General features: G+C 38.6%; 1 protein-coding gene across 2 annotated transcripts; it reads right to left on the bottom strand.

The window, feature by feature from the left end:
* Nucleotides 1-7,332: 7,332 nt before the first annotated feature.
* NMUR2 (neuromedin U receptor 2) lies at nt 7,333-21,832 on the bottom strand. Of its 2 annotated transcripts, XM_045436669.1 has the most exons (4): nt 20,966-21,832; nt 14,443-14,527; nt 11,887-12,012; nt 7,333-8,883 (listed from the first exon to the last, which is right to left on the bottom strand). In XM_045436669.1, the coding sequence occupies exons 1-4, from the start codon at nt 21,680-21,682 to the stop codon at nt 8,612-8,614; spliced, it is 1,200 nt and encodes a 399-aa protein (XP_045292625.1). In that variant the 5' UTR covers nt 21,683-21,832; the 3' UTR covers nt 7,333-8,611. The 2 variants fall into 2 exon arrangements, with proteins under 2 accessions (XP_045292625.1, XP_045292633.1); XM_045436677.1 differs by lacking the exon at nt 11,887-12,012.
* Between the last annotated feature and the right edge of the window lie 717 nt (nt 21,833-22,549).

The raw sequence follows: 22,549 nt of genomic DNA, 5'->3' as shown, positions 1-22,549 counted from the left end.
AATAGTTAATGGGATTTTTATTTTATGGATGTGGTGACCAGAATCTGTCTTGTACTGGTGTCACTAGGCATGATTCTAGTCCTTCCTCTGTGTTGACCAGCTGCAACACCTCAGGCATTTAAATCCTGAATTGTAGTTTTCTTGTCAACAAAAACAGGCAGTTGGATTATACTCTTTACTCTCCTTTGGAGCTTGGACATTCTTTCCCAACAAATGATCAAGTTCTGTGCTAAGGGGGTCCAACTCTTTTTCCTTTAGATAAGAGTTCCTCAGTCTCAGCACTATTGACGTTTTGGGTCTGAGGATTCTTTTTGTTGGGTGAATGCTGTCTTGGACATTCGAGGATGTTGAAAATCACCCCCAGCCTCTACTCACTAGATGTCACGAATAGCTCCTCTCTTTGTGACAATAAAAAATGTCTCTGACTTGGAGGACCACAGATCTAAGCAAAGCTAACATACAAAAATTATTTGCTTTTCTGTAATATCTTGATTTTTTCCCTTAAGGTAAAAAAATATATAAATTAATAAATATACAGATGTTAATAGTTTACAAGAATTTTTAATTTAAAAGAGAGGTGATCTTTTGAGGTAGAAATTTAAGACCTAGAGATAAGGTATTTCTGGTGACTATAGAATGGTGGGTAGGGGGCAGGGGTAGGACCCTATTCTTGCTAAGCATGAATCATACTTATCCTACAGAAAAAATTACTAGAGAATAATTTCCAGGAGCCACAGAAGTGATTGTGTGAAAGTACTCATGAGTCCTGTGATAGTTAATTTTACATGTCAACTTGACTGGGTCATGCAGTGCCCAAACATTTGGTCAAACATTATTCTGGGTGTATCCATGAGGGTGTTTCTTGGATGAGATTAACATTTGGATCCATTTGAATGAGCAGACTGAGTAAAGAAGATTGCCCTCTCTGATGTGGGTTGGTCTCATCCAATCAATTGAAGACCCGAATAGACCAAAAAAGTTGAGTAAGAGGGAAGTTTCCCTGCTTGATTGCACTGGACCACTGGTCTTCCATCCTTGGACTGGAAATTATGCCATTGGCTTGTCCCTACTGGTTCTCAGGCCTTCAGACTCAGACTGGAACTCTACTGCTAGCTCTCTTGGGTCTCCAGCTTGGTTACCACAGATTCTTAGTCTTCTCAGTTTTCATAATAACATGAGCCAATTTCTTCTGTTAAGTGTGTGTGTGTGTGTGTGTGTGTGTGTGTCCATCTTACTGGCTCTATTTCTCTAGAGAATCCTGACTAATGCAAGCCCTGAGGGAATTTATAAATAAAAGAAAAGATGGTCATGGGAAGACTTCTGGGAAAATAGTTGAGAAGAAAATAGTTGAAAAGAGGATGGATAGGAGAAGTTAAGAAAAGTCATAACTTTTCTAAGAATCATATTCCAGGCCTCAGCACTATGTAACACTTGGAAAGTCTCTCTTTTTGCCGCAGGTTCCTCCTATTGCCATTCTCAACTCCTAGACACTGTAGACAAGGAATCTCTCCTTGACCAAACTTTGGTCAGGCTCCTTTGAGCCTTCTTTTTGATAAAGTCTCTTCTTGGCCCCCATCTTTGGGACTCTAAGTCCAGTTTTAGCAGTAGATCCTGCTAAGCCAGTTTATAGAGCATCCTTCTTCCCATTGACATCCGATCAAGTTCTTTAATTCTACCCTTTATCTAAAGAAGTTCTGCTTCCCCTCCCCTGCCCTTGATACTTAACCAAGTTCCTCTTAGTAATTTTGCATCCACTCCCTCACCCTGACCATTGGCCATAAATCCCCACTGGGTTCTGTTGTGTTTGAGTTGAGTTCAGTCTCTCTCCCCTATTGCAGTAGTCTATCCCTTATTACAGTTGTCTTACATAGAGTCTTCCTCACCATTTTTAACAAGTTCCTAGTGCAATTTTTGTTTTATTTTACACTACACTGCAATGAAAGCTCCAGTAAATAAAAATTACAGGGGGCAGATTAAGACTAGATTCTTAGATATTTCTTCAATTCATGTCAACGTGTGATTTTAATTTTTTTTCTACTCAGCATGAACCATGTAACAGTTACCTAAGCATGTCTTAAAGCTATGCCTTTCTGTCAAAAATCGGTCCATATGTAGGGAGTATAAGGTAATTTTATAGCTAATCAAGTAGATATAAACCTATTGATAAAATCTTCTTTAGTGAGACACAAAGACTAATATTATGTATGTAAGAATTATGCTATTTTTAGATTATGCTTTGTTTTCTGAATTATCCAGATTATAGATTCTCCTCATTCATTCAAATGTAGTGAGATATGTGAACTGAAATTGGAGTCAGGAGAAATCAGTCCAAATATCAACCCTGCCACTCACTGTTTTATCTTGGACTAGTCACTTGTCTTTTTTTTTTTTTTTTTTGCTTTAGATTGGTGGTATAGATTTGTAGCTAAGAGGTATAAATTTAGAATGGAATTAAACCTCATCTTCAACATTTATTAGCTGTGTGACCTTGGGTAAGTTATTTAACTTCTCTGTTTCAATGTATTTTTCTTCTATGGAATGGGGATTACAATAGTGCCCATTTCTTGTGAAGTTCTTGGGAAGGTTAAATAAGATGATAAATGTAAAGCTCTTAGCACAGTAGCTGGAGAAGTCTCAATAAATGTTGATAGTTGAAAGGCACACTGGGCTAGATGATCTTGAAGGCTCCTTCATGTTCTAGTTATCTATAAATTTTCTAAGTTACATAGGCATCCAAAATAGGCTGCACATCTCCATTTGGTTAGGGCCAGGGTTAAGAATAGATAATGAAAGAATGAATATAAATTTTCTTTTAGTGGGTAAATTTGAATCCCCATAGATTCAACAGATTGAGAATAAGGGTGTACTTGTTATTCATTGTGTTTTTAGGTCTAGATCAATGTCTGCCACTTGGTGTATATTTAGCATTTACTGGAAAGGGAAAGTGGATAAAATATAGCATGTAGAGCAATTAAGAACAGTTCCAGGTCAGACTTCCTGCCTTGACCACTAGTCCTCTCACTTCTTTCTATAAATGGCAACTCAGTTACCTCTTTAAGATTCAATTATCTCGTTTGTCCAATGGGGATTGTTACAAGCTTTACTTGATAAAAATGTCAAGCACATGACCCACTGTGTGCTTCGTCTAAGTGATTAGTAAATAGCCATATATGATCCAAATCTGATATTGAGGTTCAGACACATAATACAGCTAAGCATTCATTTCTACATGTGTTGGAGATAGTGTAATGGTGAGTACCCCTGAGGCTTATCTTCTTTTCATTCCTCTCTGAGCTTCGTGTCTATGCTAGAATGACCACATTACCTGGATCCTTAGCCTCCTAAGTCTTCTAATTCTGAGAGTCCAAAAGAAGACATTTAATTCCACAGATGAAGACATGCCAAAGGCCTTTTAAGACAATTAATATGCTTGGTCATCCTTAGCAGCCTGGGAGCCTTGTGGTTTTGCTGACTGCTCTATCATAATATTGATTAATCTTTCATGTAACAAAGAAACAATCTTTAATGCATATTTGTGCCTTCATTATTAATGAAATCCTAGCAGTTGGTGATAGAATCTTGGGCAGTTTATCTGTTGGAAATGACTACAAAAAACACCTGACACATTTCCTGATATAGAGCTCATTTAAATCTTACATTTGAATGCTGCCAGTGAGAGTTACATTCTCTAAAAATTGTAAACAAAGTGAAATGGCATCAAAAAATATATCTTCATGAAGCAATAAATGCCTCCATTTCTATGGATCATTTTCTCACAAACACTTATAGCACTTCCTAGGTGTCCAGCACTGTCCTGGAATGTTACAAATCATATGTTGACTTATTTAATCTTCATGTAACCACAGTGATATAGATAGATACTGTCAGCATGTCTATTTTATAGATGGCAAAACTGAACTATGGAGAGATTAGGTAACCTGTCCAAGGTCACGCAGTTAATGATGTTAAAGCCAGGATTTGAACCCAGACATCTGGCTCTAGGGTCCATGTTCTTGACTGCTGTGTTTGCTCTCCAATCTTTGTTAATGATTTAGTGGGAAATAAGTGAAGAGGTAATATTTGGGGATGGCATTAAACTGAAAGGCTTTTTTAGTGATGGCAATGAACTAGAGACCCATGTAGAATCCATGTAGTAAAATGGGGGAAGCTCAGACTTTGAAGTCAGATAGTTGTGGGTTCAAACTCACTGCACCATTCGCTAGATGCATTCTTCAGTCTCAACACTTCACTACTTCTGGTGGTATTATACATCTCATCCTTGGTCAGGCCGTGGTCTCATGGTGAGTGAAGTATACTTCCAGGCCCCCCAACTCTGAGATTGGCCATGTGACTTGCTTAGCATGGGGAGCACATGCAGTGGGTGGCCATTGTGTTCCTTGTGAATGCCCCAGCTTGGGTGGAGTAGAGTCACCCCAGCTAGGCTGCAGACAGATGAGTAAGATATAAATACTGTTGTGTGACTCACTCAGACTTTGTGCTTGCTTGTCTCTTTTCCCAAGTGTAAGGGAGGACAAGTCTTATTTTGTCAACTGTAAGCAGGGAGATGACAACATCCTCTTAGTGAAGCTGTGGAAACTTAATGAGATAATTGTGTACATGAATGTTATTGAAGTAAAACTAACAGTTTCTAAAACTCACAGTTCTACTTAAAGAATTGGTAATAAAGTTAGGATCAATATCAAAATTTTTAACGTTTAAAAAAGGAAGCATGGAATTAGAACAAGATATTCATTCTGTTGGTATAATATTCAAATAAATAATCCTTACCAAAGGCTGGTTAAGACCTATTTTCAAAATATCTATGTAGTCACAAATCATTCTTACCTATGCGTTAATGTTGGCTTCTTAACATATGTTTTTTTATTTTTAAAAATAATGAATTACTTTTCTTTTTAAATAGTGTTTTGTTTGCCAGCTCAATCTAACCATCCTGCCTACTAAATGCACAGTATATATTTTTCACCCTGTGTATATTTCACTGGCAATAGCATCATTTAGGTATATGCAACAATTTCTATGTATAGATTAGTTAAAACTCCCAAACATTGACATTACCTAGAAAATGTTTCCAAAGTACAGCATATGCATATGTCTAATGTAGAGTTCAACTGTAATTTAATGATTTAGAAGGGATAAAAAAAGGGAAGAGATAGATTGTTTCTATTTGCTTCGCTTGCACAAGCTAATACAACCTCAAGCTTTCTTACAATGTTTGTATAGTATACTTCTACATATTCAAAAAATGAGATCTCCAGCCAAGTAGAGAGAATGTGGAATCCTGCATCTTTTTACAATGAATCTTGTGGGATATTTAAAAACAGATGTATAGGGAAGATAACATGTAGAACTGTTACTATTTCCTGCACTGATATTAATGGACAAAATCCAAGGATAATTCTTCCATTCTGGGTTAATTATAAAATGCTGATGAGGCTTTCATGTCATAATTAGCATGCTTTAGCTTATTTTATCTCATACCTCTGGGTCAAAATCTGGTTCATTGACTTTTTTTTTTTTTCAGTGAGTTAACCACAAATTTAAATGGTCTGTAATTATAATGGTGTTTGTTATTGGCCATCTAGTCTATAAACAAACCATGTGTCATACAGCAAGGTGGCAGATTGCCAGCATATCAGTGGTTAGTGATGGGCTGATAAGATGGCTCTCTGGGGGGAAAATAGCTCCAATGTAAAGTGTTTGCCAATGTCTGTGGTGTAAATATTCCCACTGTGGCTGATTTCAGGCTACCAATCATATAATACCAAGTTCTCAAAATTCCTAAATATATAATAATAAACTTTTGCAAGACAGTCTGAGCCAGTACCAGCCAGTACATCACTGAACAGTTAATACTTATAGACACTGGATTCTTATGTTGGAATAGTGATACTTTTAAATTCTCCTGCAATGCCTTCATTCAACTATAACTCATCCACTAAATGAGGCCATTAAGGGTGCCTTAATTCTAATAATTTAAGTCATAGACTACTTTGAGGAGCTAACCAGAGCTATAAACCTTCTCCACAAAAAAAAGTACACACTAAGAATTATGAATACAATTTCAGAGGCTTCATGGACTTCTGACACTTGTTCATGGGTCTTTATGGGCTAGACAATTTGGCAAGCAATGTTCTGAAGGTCATTGCTTTAGTTCACTAAGTTTGTGAATTACTAGAGAGCTCAAAAGTCACTGTTGAATTACAAAAGAGTATAATTACCAGCATTTTATTAATCATGTTTGCTGTGTGGCCTCTTTCATTATTGCAAAATGCAGAGATCACAAGGAATTCACAAGGAGATGATGAAGTCAACTATTGAGTAGCATTGAACAATTTGGCTTTAGTTTTTCCCTTTGTTCTACTAACTGTGTGTGAACCATTATATGAGCTAACTCTAAGACTTGCGCATTTGAATTTTTGTTTTGAAATATAAATTTCCTTTATGTATATGGATGCATGTGTGCATGTATATGTATATAAACAAAATCTCAACACTTCCCCCTCCCCCCATTTAATGCTAGGCTTAATTAAACCTATTGCTCCTGAAAACAAAAAAGAGATCAAAGCTGTAATCAAGCAACAAAATTACTAGCTTCAATTTTAGTGTTGTTTCTTTTTCTATCCATCTACCTACACCAGCAGCATACTTAGTCCTGGTCACTGGGAGTTGATGTTAAAGATGATGACTTTACTAGATCTTCATTGGAGAAGGTCTCTAAAAGATGAGAAGGAAATTCATTTCTCTTCCATTCCTGGAGTTTTGCTTTGCTGAGTCTTTTCAACTTAATCCCCAAATGACCCAAGGATTCTGCTCACCAACATAAACCATCACTGGAGAATTCTGATTCATTAAAGTTGGCTGTTAATTAGCAAAGAGATTTTTAAAAATATATATTGAATCACTTTGAAGATGATTGTTCAGTTAGGAAATAATGATGTCAGAGACCAATAACAGGATGGTTTATCAGTAGGATGGTTCATTCAATTTAGGGAAAATTCAGAGACTAAAAGCTGGAACTTGTATGTTTCAGCATCAGTAAGAATCTGGGGTTGGGGAGAACCTTCTGGTACTGTCGGCACAGCAAGGCATGCTGTTATAATCACAACTGGTTAAACAGTGAACTGAAAGATATCCCGGTCAGAAACAGAATTTTAGTCTTTGGCTCTTAATGTGGTTTCATCTGGAGCTGTTCTTTGTCTCAGCACACTGGAATGTGAGTTCAACTAACTCACCACATATTTACTGAACCTCTACCATTGTGACAGATATACTACCAGGATCCCAGCAACAGCAAAAATGAACACAAGATACTTCACGCTTTTGAAAAATTTACATTCTGACAAAACAAGGATATAAATCCCTGAAATACGAAGCAGAGTGAGGAAAAAGCTTAAGAGAGAGATTGACAAGTCAGATACCACATCTATTTGAATAAATCAAGCAGGGTTTTATGGAGGTGACACACTGAGATGGGCATTGAAGGATGGGTAGGACAGCAACAGATGGAAACTAGAGACAAAGAGGGAATTTTATAAGCAAATATGTGCAGCCGGAATAACCAGGGCATATTTTCATAAGAAAAGCAAGTATTCTATTTTGAATAGAATATACATTACATGTGATTATATAATAGAAGAGGAGTCTGGAAAGTTGATTTTTCTTATATGTGCAAAGAGTGTTATATAGGTAATGAAGGATTTAGTCAGTGAAAGTCATAGGATTGAGACTAGTAGTTACTATATGATTGTTTTTTTTTTCCCTAGATAGTAGACCATACCTCTATGTATGGAGTAAGACTTCAGAAATCCATGTCTAGACAAAACTATGAAAACAACTAAGCCTGTGTTTGGTATAGTTTATGTCTCTTTTGACCCTCCACCATGCCTTCTCCATCTTCCCATTCTTTTCTAAGTAGAACTTATATCTGATCTGATTCCTGGTGAGAAATGACTGAGAATGATGTGCGGATTAGGAAAGTGGGAATAAATAGTTCTAAGGAGCATCCCCATATTATCAGGAGGATTCTTCAAGTAAGAGGCTTCAAAATTCTAATGTATCACATTAAAAAGGCCAAATATGAGGCAGTAGGATAAAAAGTTTGCTGTGGAAGAACACTGGTATGGTTCCCTTGAGTCATATAAAGTAACATACCATCTACATGTCTTCCTTTTATATCTCACAGGGGCCATTGGTTGTGAGAGTTAGAGCCTGACTCAGAGTATGGATGACTCAGGACAAACTGTTTCCAAAAGTGAAAATCACTCAAAGTATAGGTGTCATTCTTTACTGGTCATGATTTTTTTTTTCTTTCCATGAACTAGTGAAGGAGCATGAGGCAGTTAGGATGGTGGAAAGGAAGCTAAAACTCAGAAGGTTCTGGGTTTTAGATACAGATTTGGTAGCAATTTGTTTAAATACACACACACACACACACACACACACATACACACACACACAATTAGAAGTGGGTATATAAGTTGTAAGACTCATTTTACCTCCCTACTTTCATGTAAGAAGGCATAAATTTTACAGGGTGTCCCTTCCTGTAGTATGGTGGCATAAAGGAATGTCAACTCTTTGAGTGTCCCTTTCATGGTGCCTGTCCACTACAGAGGGCTGTAGGGGGGTGCGAGCTGCTGACGGTTAAGTGACAAGGGAACTGGGGACCTGCATCTTCAGTCAGCTCCACAAGGTGGCATTCTGTCAGGAAGATGTTCCGCTGGGCATGTGGCCCCTGTTGGTGGTGCTGAGAGTGCCCCTGTTTGCAGGGAGAGATCACATTCCAGAATGCTGCCCGGAAGCGGCGCGAGAGTAGGTTATAGATAATGGGGTTGACGGCTGAGCTCAGGTAGAAGAAGACACCTGGAACACAGGAGATTAAAAAAGAGACATGTTGAGGAGTGAGAGGCATGGTAGAATGAAGCATGACTCTTTAACAAAGGCCTAGCATACCTGTGATTGCCTCTTTTGGAAGTAATAACACATACAAGACTCTAATTGAGAATACAAAATGCTCTGAACAGATCTACCACCTGTGTGTTTAGGAATCAAACACAGAAAGATTAAAGAGTCTTGGAAAAATTTAGGCTGGCATGGGATCTCTCTGAGATGCTTGGCAAATTCCTTTGATCCCCACTTGTTTAATTAAAGAACATGCTCTGATAGCATTAACGAGAGAGATGCTTAAGTATCAGAGGAAAGAGAGATGTTTTTATCTCATTGGAGCTTTGCTTAAATCTATAATTTGAAACTGCAAGTAATGGAGGAATGGTAAATCAGTTAAGTCGTAGTCCCTGCTGAGATATCTTATAATGCTAACTATCTCTTCAAAGAAATATTCCCCAATGCACTTTTCCTACCTAGTCTTTTCCCTTGATGGCTCCTCCCACCTTACTTTTAACTTTATTAATTGTATTTTTCCATTTATTTTTCTCCACCAAATGCCTTGCACACTGACACTTTCCTGTTTGGCACACATGTTTCTTTTATTTCTATGTCTATTTTATTCCCCAAGACCCAAGATGAGCCTAAGGTTGAGAATCAGAGAACTTTGTTTCTGATCTTACTTAGCCTTGCTCATTCTGTGACTTTAGACGGAAGTGGTACTTCTATTCTTTTCTCTGTAAAATGGGAATAGTAATACCACTCTAACCCACCTCCCTGAATTACTGTGAGGGTAAAGTTGAGACGCTATCCACAGAGGGATTGAGAATGGCTAAGAATGTAAAAAAAGTGATAGATACTCTCATTAACATGTTCGTTGTTGTCCTCATTTATATAGTTCAGGACACACAGAGTGCCATACACCCTATGCACAGAACTGGGCAGGGAGGAATATAGAAGGAGAATATTGCTATGGGCTGTTAATTCATTCAATAAGTAAATATGATTGAATCCTTATTCTCTGCCAGAAACTTTGAGGCACATTGGTAGGCAGTGGATTTAGACTTTGGTCTCCAAGGACATGGAATGGTATTACAGAGGCAAGACCTATACCTAACTTCAACAGTAAACAAAAGAACTCTACCAAACTATATCTGTTTATATGTATATGATATATATTTTATATATATATATATATATATATATATATATATATATATATATCTCATATATATATGACTGACAGTCATCCTATGGAAATTCACATAATGGCATAAACACAAGGACCATGATGGTCATGAAGGATTTAATGGGGTGCTTAAATGTTGCCTACCCTGAAGTGGGCAGGAGATAACTGGGGAAGAGATAAGAGAGTATACTTCAGGTAGAAGCTAAATGTGCAGAGGCAGGAATGGTTATATTGTGCAGGAATAATGCAGACACGCACAACCCTCTAATTAACCAGTTTGACAAGTATATGATTTATGAATGGAAATACACAACTTGAGGATCAAAAGGCAAGTTGGGGGCATTTTTTTGTAGCATTTAGAAGGTTTAGACTTCATCTGGTTGGCAATGTGGGGGAAGAGAGATGATTTTTAACTGGAAAATATTAATATAAATGTTGTAATTTGAAAATCTTAAAATGGTTGTCTTGATGCATCTGGAGATGTAGAGTCAACTAGTTGTCTCATGTGATCTTGTAGTGTTTTCCAATGTATTTAATCACTTTCTTTTTTCGCAGCTTAACCACAAAGATAAGCTAAGAGCTATAAATATTTTTGAGATTTCACCCAGAATTAGTAATTAATTTAACATGGAGGAATATACTAATGTCAAGGTATAAACCATAACACAAGGCTTCCTGAGTACAAAAGAAAGGATGATTGAATATAGATAACATACATGGCACTCAATATACCTAGGAACACTGTTGCTTTTGCTTTATGCACACCTGCAACTTAACGTGCACAAGTTGCTTTTATCTGTTTTTTCTGGTGAGGTCTTTGATAATCTAATGTGCCCATAGAAGCAGCCAGTGACTAGCCAAGGTAGAGGGACAATGTGGTCTGCACGTAAGTCTAACAGTCACCTTTGCTGAGAAAGAGGGATATAGGTGACCATTCTCTGCTCCATTTTGGGAGAAAGAATCTTGAACTTGAAGTTGGACAACTTGGGCTGGAACACTGTTTTTACTATTTGCCAACCAAGTGACTTTGGGCAAGTCATTTCTTTCTTGTGGAACTGTTCTTTCAGCTGTAAAAGGTGATGATAATATCTACTTACTAAGCTTTTGTGATGACTATAGAAAGATATATAGCATTGTGCAGCTTAAAAGGCTCTTTAATAGCTATTATTTCATTTACTTCTTACCAACAGCCCATGGTTTGTATAGGGCAGGCATTATTGCCATTTTCCAGTTGAGGAAACTATGGCATGAAGGAATCCACATTCTTCAGATCACACAGGATATTAATAATGGAAATGAGGTGCAAATCCAGGTCCTCTGACTTAATGATCTTTCCATTGCTATTTCCACCCTATTCCGTGGTATCCTTAACAAGCAACATTAAAGTAGCCTAAAAACAGATCCTGATGCCTCATGAATGCCCTTTGGTTAGTTTTCATGAGGATTTAATACTTGCTGAAGACAATATGAGATTTTAGGGACATCGATATTTAATAAAAACCAATTCAGTTATGTGGTCTTTGGATGCAAAACAAAGGAATCACTTCTTAGATCATTTTCCTGCTGTAATCACCAGGCTTAGAGTTGAGGTCTTCAATAAAGTAGGCTCTACAATAGTGATTTGGTATATTTCTTTTGGATAAGTAACATGCCTAATCAATACATGAATAAAAAATCAAATGTGTTCTTTATTGTATGGTGGGGTCCGCATAATAATGAGTATATATAAATAGAACCTAAGTGAGATTAAAAAGTAGATACTTGTGATATAACCAAACCAGCCAAAATTTTACCTGACACCACATGGATGAGATTGAACGCAGCAGCCAGGGATTCAGTCCACTCCTCCACAAAGCTGAAGAAGAGCCGATCAATGTGGAATGGGGCCCAACAGACAGCAAACACTAAGACCAAGACAACTGGAAAAGGATGATGAATGAAAGAGCAAAGGACAGTCAAGGCAAGGATAGGTATATAATGCCCACTCTGAATCCAGCCATTCCTTCTAGCATTTCCCCTCTACCATCTTTTTAATCATTTAATCATTTAATCATCTAGAGCCTAAAGAACCTCTACATAGAACATTTACACATGAGGGTGAATTGTATAGGATTTAGGGTCAGTTTCCATATGATTGTATAAGATTTCTTGTACAATATGAGTTTACTTTAGAACGCTTAAAATAGTACTGACTTTGTTCAAAGCTGAAAACATTCTATTGTGGAAAATATGTTGCAAGAAGGTTGCTGGTACCACATAAATGGGTTATATGAATAAAATGATTGGGTTCAAGCAATTGATTTTCTTTTAAGTCCTAGATTAATAACAAACTATTGATACAGTATATAGTATAAATGTTGTATGAATTTATCTTTTTACTCTAGAAATAATTAGAAACTTATGCAAATTCAGTCATTCTGTAAGGGGTGGGAGGGACATAAAGAAAGAAAAATCATGAGTGTTATATTGCTTTACAAGCATCTTTTGATTGAGGTGGAGATGTGTCTATTATAGCTTTTCTATGGTACAGATTGCCTCACAATTTTTTTTGTTTTTACTTTTTGTTTTTATAAAATTACGGATTTACAGAAATACACTATTGCCCAGGGTTTTTTGTTTTTGTTTTTGTTTTTGTTTTTGTTTAATTTTCAGCTCCTAAGACAGAGATTAGTGCTACCATATTTTCTCTTTGGGGCATTTAATCTTCACCAATATAAATATGTATGTTTTTTTGTTTTCTCTTCTGAAGTTGTAAAATACTTTTATTTCCCAAGACATGATGCTTGAGATTTCCCTCAGGAAAGTCTTGTGGGGACTAGCGGGGAGATAGGAATATAGATGAAACAAGATTAGTTGTGAGTCGGTAATATTTAAAGCTGGGTGATGGGTACACGGGTGATCATTTTACAATTCTCTGAATTTGTGAGTGCATTTGAAGTTTCCATGGTAAACGGTGTGGTATGCCTGTGTGGTGTAGTTTCAAGAATATCTGAATGTTTCTTTTGAGTTTACCAACCCCCCCTCTGCCGCCCTTCTACCAGAAAAAGTTCCTAATCTGCTCACTACTGCCTACAAATCCCTTTAGTTAAAAATTTAATTACTGTTAACATGGAACACTCCAACCCCAAAGGCAAATACTTTACTGTATATTTTATCACAGTGACTTTAATGTGCATACACTTCAAATCTTTTTGCAAGAGCAGATTATGATCAAGGAGGAAGGGGAGAGAGAGATTATGAAGACATGAGATTTCTTAATAGGGAAAGTCAGGTGCCAACAGGGGCTAAGCGATTTCTAAGATGATGACTACTAGAATTGAAAAGACAGGCTTTAGTGACTTCACAGGATTTTTGCTCATAAACACCACATAGTTAGAGTAAGTGTTTTATATACCTATTAGCCTGAAGGATTTGTTTCTTTCAAATCTTTGGTTTTGTCTTGGGAAGTTTATTATAAATCTCCTTTCCTCCTTTCTCATCAATATTTCTCATATGCTAGTGCAGGACTATATATATATTTAATATTTATTTATTTTTGAGAGTGCGGGAGGGGCAGAGAATAAGGGAGACATAATCCCAAGCAGGCTCCAGCCGTCAGTACAGAGCCTGAGCCCAACAACAGATCTCACGAACCCTGAGATCATGACCTGAGCAGAAACCAATAGTCAATGCTTAACTGACTGAACTGAGCCACCCAGGCACCCCAGGACCACATATTTTTATAGCACTCTTTTGGGAGAGTGTAGAGCAGTGCCCGGATTTTTAAAAACACCTTATCTATACAAAAGAGTGTATTGTTTTATAGAAAATCATATGATGTTATAGGTGGTATGACTGCTTACAGTTATTCTTGGCCACATGTTCTTAATCTGGAATTAAAAGATCCTAGGGAGTCCAAGGATGGGTGTCAACACGTTCGTGATCCCCTGAAAAGGATTATACAATGTTTGTGTATGTGTATTTGTACATTTTCTGAGGGGAGAGTTCACAGCTTTCATTGTATTTTAAAAAATTAAAAAAGCAACTCATAACACAAAATAGGTTAAAAATAACCTGCTCAGTTTAGAGAGGAAAAGAAATGCTCAAAATCTCAGAGAGTGAGATTTGCCAAATACCTCAGAGAGTATTACAATGACACAATTCAGTGCATTGTTTGAGGGTTAAAAAGTGAAATAGAAACAAAACAGAAAGGTCCTAGGAGGCTGAGAAAACCAAGGAAGACCACACCTCAACATCTTGTTTCAGAATTTTGATTCTGACCCCAGCAACGCTTTCTCAGTACCAAATGCAACTCCTTTGCTTTCACAAACAAACAAACAAACAAACCCCAAACAAAATGAAGGACTCACAGAGCATCTTGGTGACTGATTTTCTGGCAGGTCTTTGAATATTTGCAGTCATTTCATCTGCCCCAAGCAGTTGGTCCTTCTTTAGCTGCAAGGGAAGTGGAAAAGTTTCTAAGGGAGGTAAACATTTTTTTCCTCCTGTTAAGATCTGAGAAATGTAGCTCTAACACTCATTTTGCAGACAAAAAAAACTGGGACACAACGAAATGTAAGAATTTGTCAAATGTTTAACAATAAGTTGGAGGTGGAGTTGGATCCAAGTCACCTAAATCAACAGGATCGAGGGTTGTGGCCACATTGCAATGCAACCATTTATCATACGCTATTCTGTAGAACCCTGGTTATATAGTATGTTAACGGGTATTCTATAAAAAATGTGAAATTCTAAAGTAAAAAAAAGTTAGGTAGGCAATTCATTCATTCATTCATTCATTCATTCAATAATAATCAGATATCTTTTAGAATGGAATCCCTCTGCTATAGGGTAGGTAGGCAGTAGAAAACAAAAACAGATATTGTTTCTGCTTCATAAATTTTATAGTCTTTATTGTGAGTCTTCTCAGTGTCTTTAAGGTGCTGATAGACATTATGAACATTTTCCTGGGGGTTCATCTATCACCCTTCCCTCCTCCCCACCTTCCATACCCCACATCTCCAACCCCAACCTCAAAGGAGATAGTGCTTCTTTGACTAAACAATTTCCCCCCACCCAACCCTTTTCAGTGGAATACTTACTATATCTTAAGAAGCGCAATCTGAGAAATTCTATGTTAATAATGTTACTGATAAGACTGCACATGTTTCTGAATTTAGATGTGGAATATACTCATCCTGTTGCAAGAGGTGGTGATCCTTGAAGTCTCTAAAAATGTCAAATATTAACACCACTGTACATGCAATTTTTCCCACCCTGTTCAAGTCCCATCTACTTCTACAAGACTCTGGTGGCCCTGCAGCCCATTATCCTCTCCTTCCTCTCAACTCCCTTAGCACTGAAGATCTGCATCGTTTACCTAGTTGTCGAATTTTCTTCTTTTCAACTTACATATTTTTAGTTGGTGGGGTTATACAACTATAAAGAAACGATAAAGAAAGCTTTAAGGACTCATGACAAACTACTATCAAGTATCTACAAGATAGTACAGTATGTGTTTGTGCTTGATTCTCTAGCACTTATTCTCTTCTTTTCCTACCAATGGTACCATGATTTTCCTTTAGGAAATTAACGCTTTCTCCATTCCTAGGCATTCACTAATTTGGATGGCAATGATCCCATCTCCAGCTCCAGGTTCAGACCCTAAATAATTTAGCTCCTTTCCATCAGTCACAGTGATTAGATGATTGGAATCAATGGGGTTTCAGATTCTTGCTTGTACTTCTAGGAATTGAAGCTTTATTTCTCTCTTATTGGGACCCCTTCTTGTTCTCTGCATGGAATTCTGGAATACAACAGCTATTTTTTTTTTCCACCACAAGGGAAGTGCTGGGAGCCATGAATGACCTGTTGTGTGTACTTTGAGGTTGAAATCAACATTATGGAAAGGAGAGCAAAGAAATAGAAATAAAGCTAGGTCTTTGAGAATATTGTGTGTTTTATAGAATTAAGCTTCATCAAAAGCCAGCTCCACCTCTTGATTTTTCAGGTCTACACTGCCCTTCATATTTTGCCAGATTGAGTTGGGGTTCCCTCATTAGCAACATAGAAAGTTCTGGCACACTTATCAGGGCCATCAGGTGGAAGGAACATTCAACTTATTCTATATAGTCTTGGGTAGATTAGGATCAGATTGTTGCATTATAAGAAAATGTATTCCAGTTCAAGATAAAAAAGAGTTTGGTGTGGGTATGTGCAAGAGTAGAACAGACTGCTCTAAGAATCAGTGACCTTCCTGAGCTGGATGGCATTTTTATAGAACGCTTTAGAGAAAGTATTTAAAATTAAATGAGTTGGGGGCACCTGGGTGGCTCAGTCAGTTAAGCGTCCGACTTTGGCTCAGGTCATGATCTTGCCATCAGTGAGTTCAAGCCCTGAATTGCACTCTGTGATGATAGCTAAGAGCCTGGAGCCTGCTTTGGATTCTATGTCTCCCTCTCTCTGCCCCTGCCCCACTTGCGCTCTCTCTCTCTCAAAAAATAAATACACATTAAAAATTTTTAAATTAAATAAGACTTGGAAGAGAGGGCCATTAAAAGTTGCCTACAGAGTTAAACAAAGGAGTATCCTGTCTCTCTGACAAACATGTTAGCTCCTAGAAGTCAGGTAGCTCTCAGGACCACACCAGCCCTGAAGCATCACTTGGATAATTAACAAACCTGACCAATCTGTCTCTGAATATACTGGTGCTCTCTACGTACACCTGTGTCTTTACAAAGTAAGGGACTAAGGTGTCTGTGGGATTTAACCCTTCCAAGGTCATCTAGAACTTGGAAACAAGAAAGAAAAATATTGTGCAGTTATTAGGAATAGACAGGAGGAAACTGACAATAATGTTATTAATGTAATAGTAAAACAAAATAATGCAGGTGTAGTGCTCATCTCAGTTCCTGGCACATGCTATTCAATAAGTATATATTGTCATTCTGGTTATTGTCCTCAGTTTACTCAAAAGACATAATAAAAACTGAATTTTGGTGAAACGGGGTTATTTATTCATATCTGTGGGGTCACTCATGTGGATTACTGAGTCCCTTCCAGAAATTCTCCCTCTCATGGTAACTGTCACCCACAAGCAGTACTTGTGTTGAGACAAAGAAGCAAACAGATGCACTGAGACAAAAACCTTATTGTTTAAGAGCAATAAATCAAACTGCACATCTTACTAACTCATCAATTAAATCTGCTAAAGGTTCTAATTATTTCCTACTATTTCAATCTTATTTTTAAAGTTTATTTATTTTTGAGAGAAAGAGTGAGAGCTCAAGAGCAGGGGAGGGGCAGAGAGAGAGGGAGAGAGATAGTATCCCAAGTAGGCTCTGCACTGTCAGCACAGAGCCTGATGTGGGGTTTGAACCCATGAACCATGAGATCATGACCTGAACCAAAAGCAAGAGTCGGACGTCTAACCGACTGAGTCACCCAGGCACCCCCTATACCATTTTTTAAATTTTGCCATTATTACAAGAGAGTCATTCCATAATTTGATTTCAGTCCAAAATTAAGAACAAAGAACAACTATTGAGATCTATTAGTCCCTTCTTTGGGTGGGTTTAAAAGTTCTCATTGGTAATTTCTCTACTTAAAGTAATAGTTTCCTTAAATCAAACATAAAGCAAACAGTTCATACAGTTCTTTTATGAACAGGCTTCCTGTACAGTGTAGTTTGCAACGAAAAGAAAATTATATTAATAATTTCTTACTTTTCAGCTTCCATAGGTTTTAGTGATACAACTAACCAACTAGGGGGAAGAGTGAAAACTGAATATTTATGCATCTTATACATTGTTTCAGTGGAATTTGAAGGAGGCGGTATAGTAGAATAGAATGCACACAATTTGTCTGGCCAATATTAACTACTGTTTTATGTTTGAATTATTTTATTTCCCTTCAGATGTTTAGCAAAGCAGCTATTCACCCCTTAAGTATTCTCCCCACCCCTGCACTTCTAAAAGTCAAGATACAAAAAGAGGAGTGAAAAATTGTGGTTACTCTACAGGAAGTTCAGAGGCCTTCCTCTCCACTCACTTTAGCTGTGTGAGATAAAAGGTGAAGGGGAGGGCCATGTGGGGGATTCAGGTTGATCCACCACATTTATATATATATAATAATAATATATATTTATATTTATATATTTATAAATATTTATAAATATATTTATAAATATATGTATATATAATATATAAATATATTATATATATAATATATAATAACATATATAATATATATATTATATATAATATATAATATATATATATAAATTCCACCACGTTTATATAGTTTGTGGAGACTAAGCTCCAGAATACCAAGATATACTCCTAGCTTTTGTGTAAATATTTCCACAATTTGAACAAGATCTGTTTATTAAAAAAAAAAAATAGTGCAACTCTGTTTGGCATGGCTGGATTCTGCTACAATTTATAATATATCCTCTTCAATTCAAGTGTTAATGTTGCCTGCAGGAGTATAAGTACCAGGTGAGAGACCCAAAAGAGCTTCCCTCCCAGATGGGAAGAAACTTGCCTTGGGGTTGTCTACTTTCCATCTCTAACAGGTTTGAGCCTTGGAGAGCAGCTCAGTAGGTACTTGTATCCTGGAATGATGCAGCAGCACACATATGGCTCCCCTCTTTCTTCCTTGGTCCTGGGATTCCATCAAAGGGAAATCACCAGGAACCATGACCACGTACACAGGGACCAGGTGCAGCTAGAGTCAGGGAGAGCTTTCCTGAGGAAGTGTGGGTGAAGTAGGATTTAAAATATGAGTTAGAATTAGCAAAGCAAAAGGGATTGTGATTGTCAACAGTAGCAACATTTTGGGCAATGATGCAGCAAAGGGTACAGCCTGTGCAAAGGCCCCGAACGCCATAGTCTAGGGCCTATTTCTCCTAACTCCGTCTACAGATCTTTAATTCCTCTAGAAGTGATATTCTAAGTCGAGAGTTTTTCCCTGGTGTCCTCTGGGTAACAGCTCATCCTTCCTGAGAATAGGAATGCTCGAAGTTTCACTATACACACAAAGCAAACTAGATAGTTTCTAAGCTGTCATCTGAACTGTCACTTAGCTCCTGATACAAGGTAGCCTTAAGTTCATTACAGCAAAACAAAATGAAACACAAAGTAATTGGTTGGGGTGAGGGATATGTGTTTCCTACTCAAAGTTAAATACTTCTCCCAAATTAACCCAAGATAAATGATTGGTGTTGGATGAGATGGTATTGATAAGTTTGGGGTAGAGATTTCTCACAGGGCTCATGATATGTGGAATCATGCAGAAATCCTTTTCCCCAGTGATACACACACGTTCCCCCAGTGATACACACACATTCTAAAGCTAGTCTGGGGTGACATGTATCTCTGGGAATAGAGGAGCCATCCCTCTAAGAGGAGAATGACAAAACTCCCTGCCTGATTAAATTTACTCCTGTGTCTGGACATCTGTGGTACTTAGAATTTGTTCTTCTTAGTTGGATTCTGCCACTCATCTTAGGCACAGCATGTATTTAAAAGGACCACTTGTGGGGCAGTCATTTCTGATATTCACCTTTCTCAAAGATGCACTGAGATGGGAGTACCTTGACTGTCACAGAATACATGGTGGCAGAGCCATCTTGAAACATATGATGTGAATGTGATGTTTGCTTTGTTTTCCCTTCATTATTAATTCTCGTTGTTCCTGCTCATGGATTTTTCTTTCTCATTTTTTTTTTTTTTAGGTTATTACAGACTTCCAGAGCTATTGGGAGCCTTAGATATGATCTAATGTGACCTTTTCATTTTATAAATGTGAAAACTAACTCCAGGAGAGAGTTGTGTGGCTTGGCTCAAAGCATATTTTATGTGAGCTTCAGATCTGGGAATCTAAGTAGTCCTAAGACTGTTTACAAAACACAAGCTGCCTCCTTAAATGGGCATAAAACCGTCACAGTTAGATTTCATCTCTATGAATTTGGATGCAGAATGTACCAGGAGAGGAATTATATAGACTCACTACTACCCTCACCAAAAGTAGTTTCTCTCAGCTAATTTAGATTAGAAAAAAAAAAAAAAACCCAACTCATGAGTATCATATCACCATGAGTATAGGAAAGGAAACTTCTCTAATTATAAGATATGTTGGAGATGAAGTGATAGTGTTTTATTAATTCCGGCTATCACTTATCCCCACTTTGTTCTACTCTATCTTATGTGCTCTGTTCACTTCTTTGTCCCTCAGTTTCCATCTGATCAAGAGAAATCCAAGTTGGTCCCACTCAAGCCATATATATATATATATATATATATATATATATATATATATATATATTGCATTTTAACCTGATATTTCAACCAAAGGGTCAAAGCAACCATAAGGAACAGTCTCACTTTAAAACTATATATCTGTCTTGGAGTAGAAGATAGAGATAGTTTATGTTATTATACACAGACCAAATTGGTACAGAGGAAAATTTCAGTGCAGGCGGTAGATGGGGACAGGAGACAACAGGATGTGGAGCAGTTTCTCCTGTGGTAGCCACTTTGTGCTGTTTAAAATGAGGCTCCCCCTCAGGCCTACTGAATCAGGATTTCCCAGGGGGAAGGGCCCGCACTTTGATACCCATAGTAAAATTTCTAGGAACTCCTAGATTTGAAGGCCACAGGCATAGAGGGAAGAATAATGATAGATGAGTTGAAGGAAATGGTTTATAGTTGTGGTTAGTATTTGCCTGATTTGGGGCCGGTCCTTTAACTTCTGTTTGCCCTCTGAGCTCATTCTGTTTTCCTCTCTGCTTCCTTCCAATTCTGGACTTCGCCAAGTCTAAGTTCTTTTCTCTGAACTTTGAGTCAATGAGAGAAGAGATACCACCCTAAGCCAGCGAGCTCGGATACTCACTTTGAGCCCCATGAGGTAGTAGAGGACACTGATGACAGTCATGGGGAGGATGTAGAAGAGGAAAGAGGTAACCTGGATGACGAAATTGTAGATCCAAATGGGCTTGATGACCGCACAGGTGGCGGAGCCCGGGACCAAGGACCCATTGGGGAAGTAGTGCAGCTTGATGCCGTGAACGCTGGTGTTGGGCAGAGAGGAGAGGGCAGAGAAGCCCCAGACGAGGCCAAGGATCCTGAGAGCCCGCCGCCGGGAGCTCCTCAGTTTGGCCCGGAACGGGTAGAGGATGGCCACGTAGCGTTCCACGCTGACCGTGGTGACGCTGAGGACGGAGGCAAAGCACACCGTCTCAAAGAGGGCCGTCTTGAAGTAGCAGCCCACCAGCCCAAACAGGAAGGGGTAGTTGCGCCACATCTCGTAGACTTCCAGGGGCATCCCAAGGAGCAGGACCAGGAGGTCGGAGACGGCCAAGCTGAACAGGTAGTAGTTGGTGGGCGTCTTCATAGCCTGGTGCCGAAGAATCACCAGGCACACCAGGAAATTGCCGACGACTCCCACGACGAAAATCAGCGCGTACACTGCAGTCACTGGGAAGAAGAAGTGGCTGCGTGGAGGCCCGTAGAGGTAGGCCAGGTAGTCCTCGGTGCTGTTCAGGTATTTGTGGGATGGATCTGCCAGTTCCTGCTGGTGGATCCAGGAAACGTTCTTGTGTTTTTCCATTACTGGTTTTAAACTGCAAGACCTGAGCCTCCTCTGATAGAGGCTTCTGTCCCAGGCTGAGCCAGAAAAGAAAGAGAAAGCAGGCAGGAAAGCACAGACTCGGGGGGGGGGGGGGGGGGGGGGGGAAGAGGCTGGGGAAGCGTGAGTACTTCAGAAAGGCTGGGCTGCTCAGACCCGGATCCCTTTGGAAGAGATAGAGGCCCCGCCCCTGCACGGGCTGTGGGCCAATGAGTGTGTGCCAGACGCTCAGCCAGAGGAGCCCTGGGTTGGAGGGCTGGCTTTGAAGCAGGAGCTGGAGAGGAGCGGGAGACGTTTCTCTGGATCAGAAGGAGCTGGGAAAACAGCTAACACAGAGGGTGATACTCTCACTTAAATAAGCCGTGGGTACTTTGAGCGTGCGTTTTGCAGAGCTGTGGGCGTCTGGATGGAAATACAAAATAAAGTTGCAGGGTCATGGATAGGAGAGTACAAATTTCCATTGATCCTTGTCACCTGCACAGCGTGACAAAAATGGGAGATCAATAGATTTCTCAAGTTATCTTGTTCCGTTGGAAATCCAGGGCTCTCTGGGGAAAGCATGATCAATGTGCCTTTCTGGTTTGTTTGCATCCACAATAGAATCCAAAGCCTGGAAAAACCCTTGTGCGACATCTAGCCCTGCCGGCTGTCTCTCACTTCGGTCTCTTTTGGCAGTGGCTTGCTGTACTAAAAGGCAGTGGGGTTTAAAATCAGGCACACCCGTAGAAATCATGTAAAGGCATTGGGATTGTTGCTCAGACTCTCTCAGCCTCATTTTCTTATCTGTAAATTGAAGATTTATTCACTCTATTTTATTCAACCAATACTTCTTGAGGGTTCACTGTGTTA

The sequence above is a fragment of the Leopardus geoffroyi genome, chromosome A1, assembly GCF_018350155.1.
Source record: "Leopardus geoffroyi isolate Oge1 chromosome A1, O.geoffroyi_Oge1_pat1.0, whole genome shotgun sequence".
In the NCBI taxonomy this organism is placed as follows: Eukaryota; Metazoa; Chordata; class Mammalia; order Carnivora; family Felidae; genus Leopardus; species Leopardus geoffroyi.
Note: the sequence above shows the minus strand (reverse complement) of the source record. Positions and strands in the feature narration are given on the sequence as shown.

What these genes read in the sequence shown, in the direction of transcription:
- NMUR2 (XM_045436669.1), bottom strand. Translation starts at nt 21,682, where the DNA reads ATGGAAAAACACAAGAACGTTTCCTGGATCCACCAGCAGGAACTGGCA. An exon ending in ATCAGTCACCAAGATGCTCT is followed by an intron (nt 12,013 to 14,442) that starts GTGAGTCCTTCA and finishes ATCCTTTTCCAG; the next exon opens with TTGTCTTGGTCTTAGTGTTT. An exon ending in TCTCATCCATGTGGTGTCAG is followed by an intron (nt 8,884 to 11,886) that starts GTAAAATTTTGG and finishes CCTGTGTTCCAG; the next exon opens with GTGTCTTCTTCTACCTGAGC.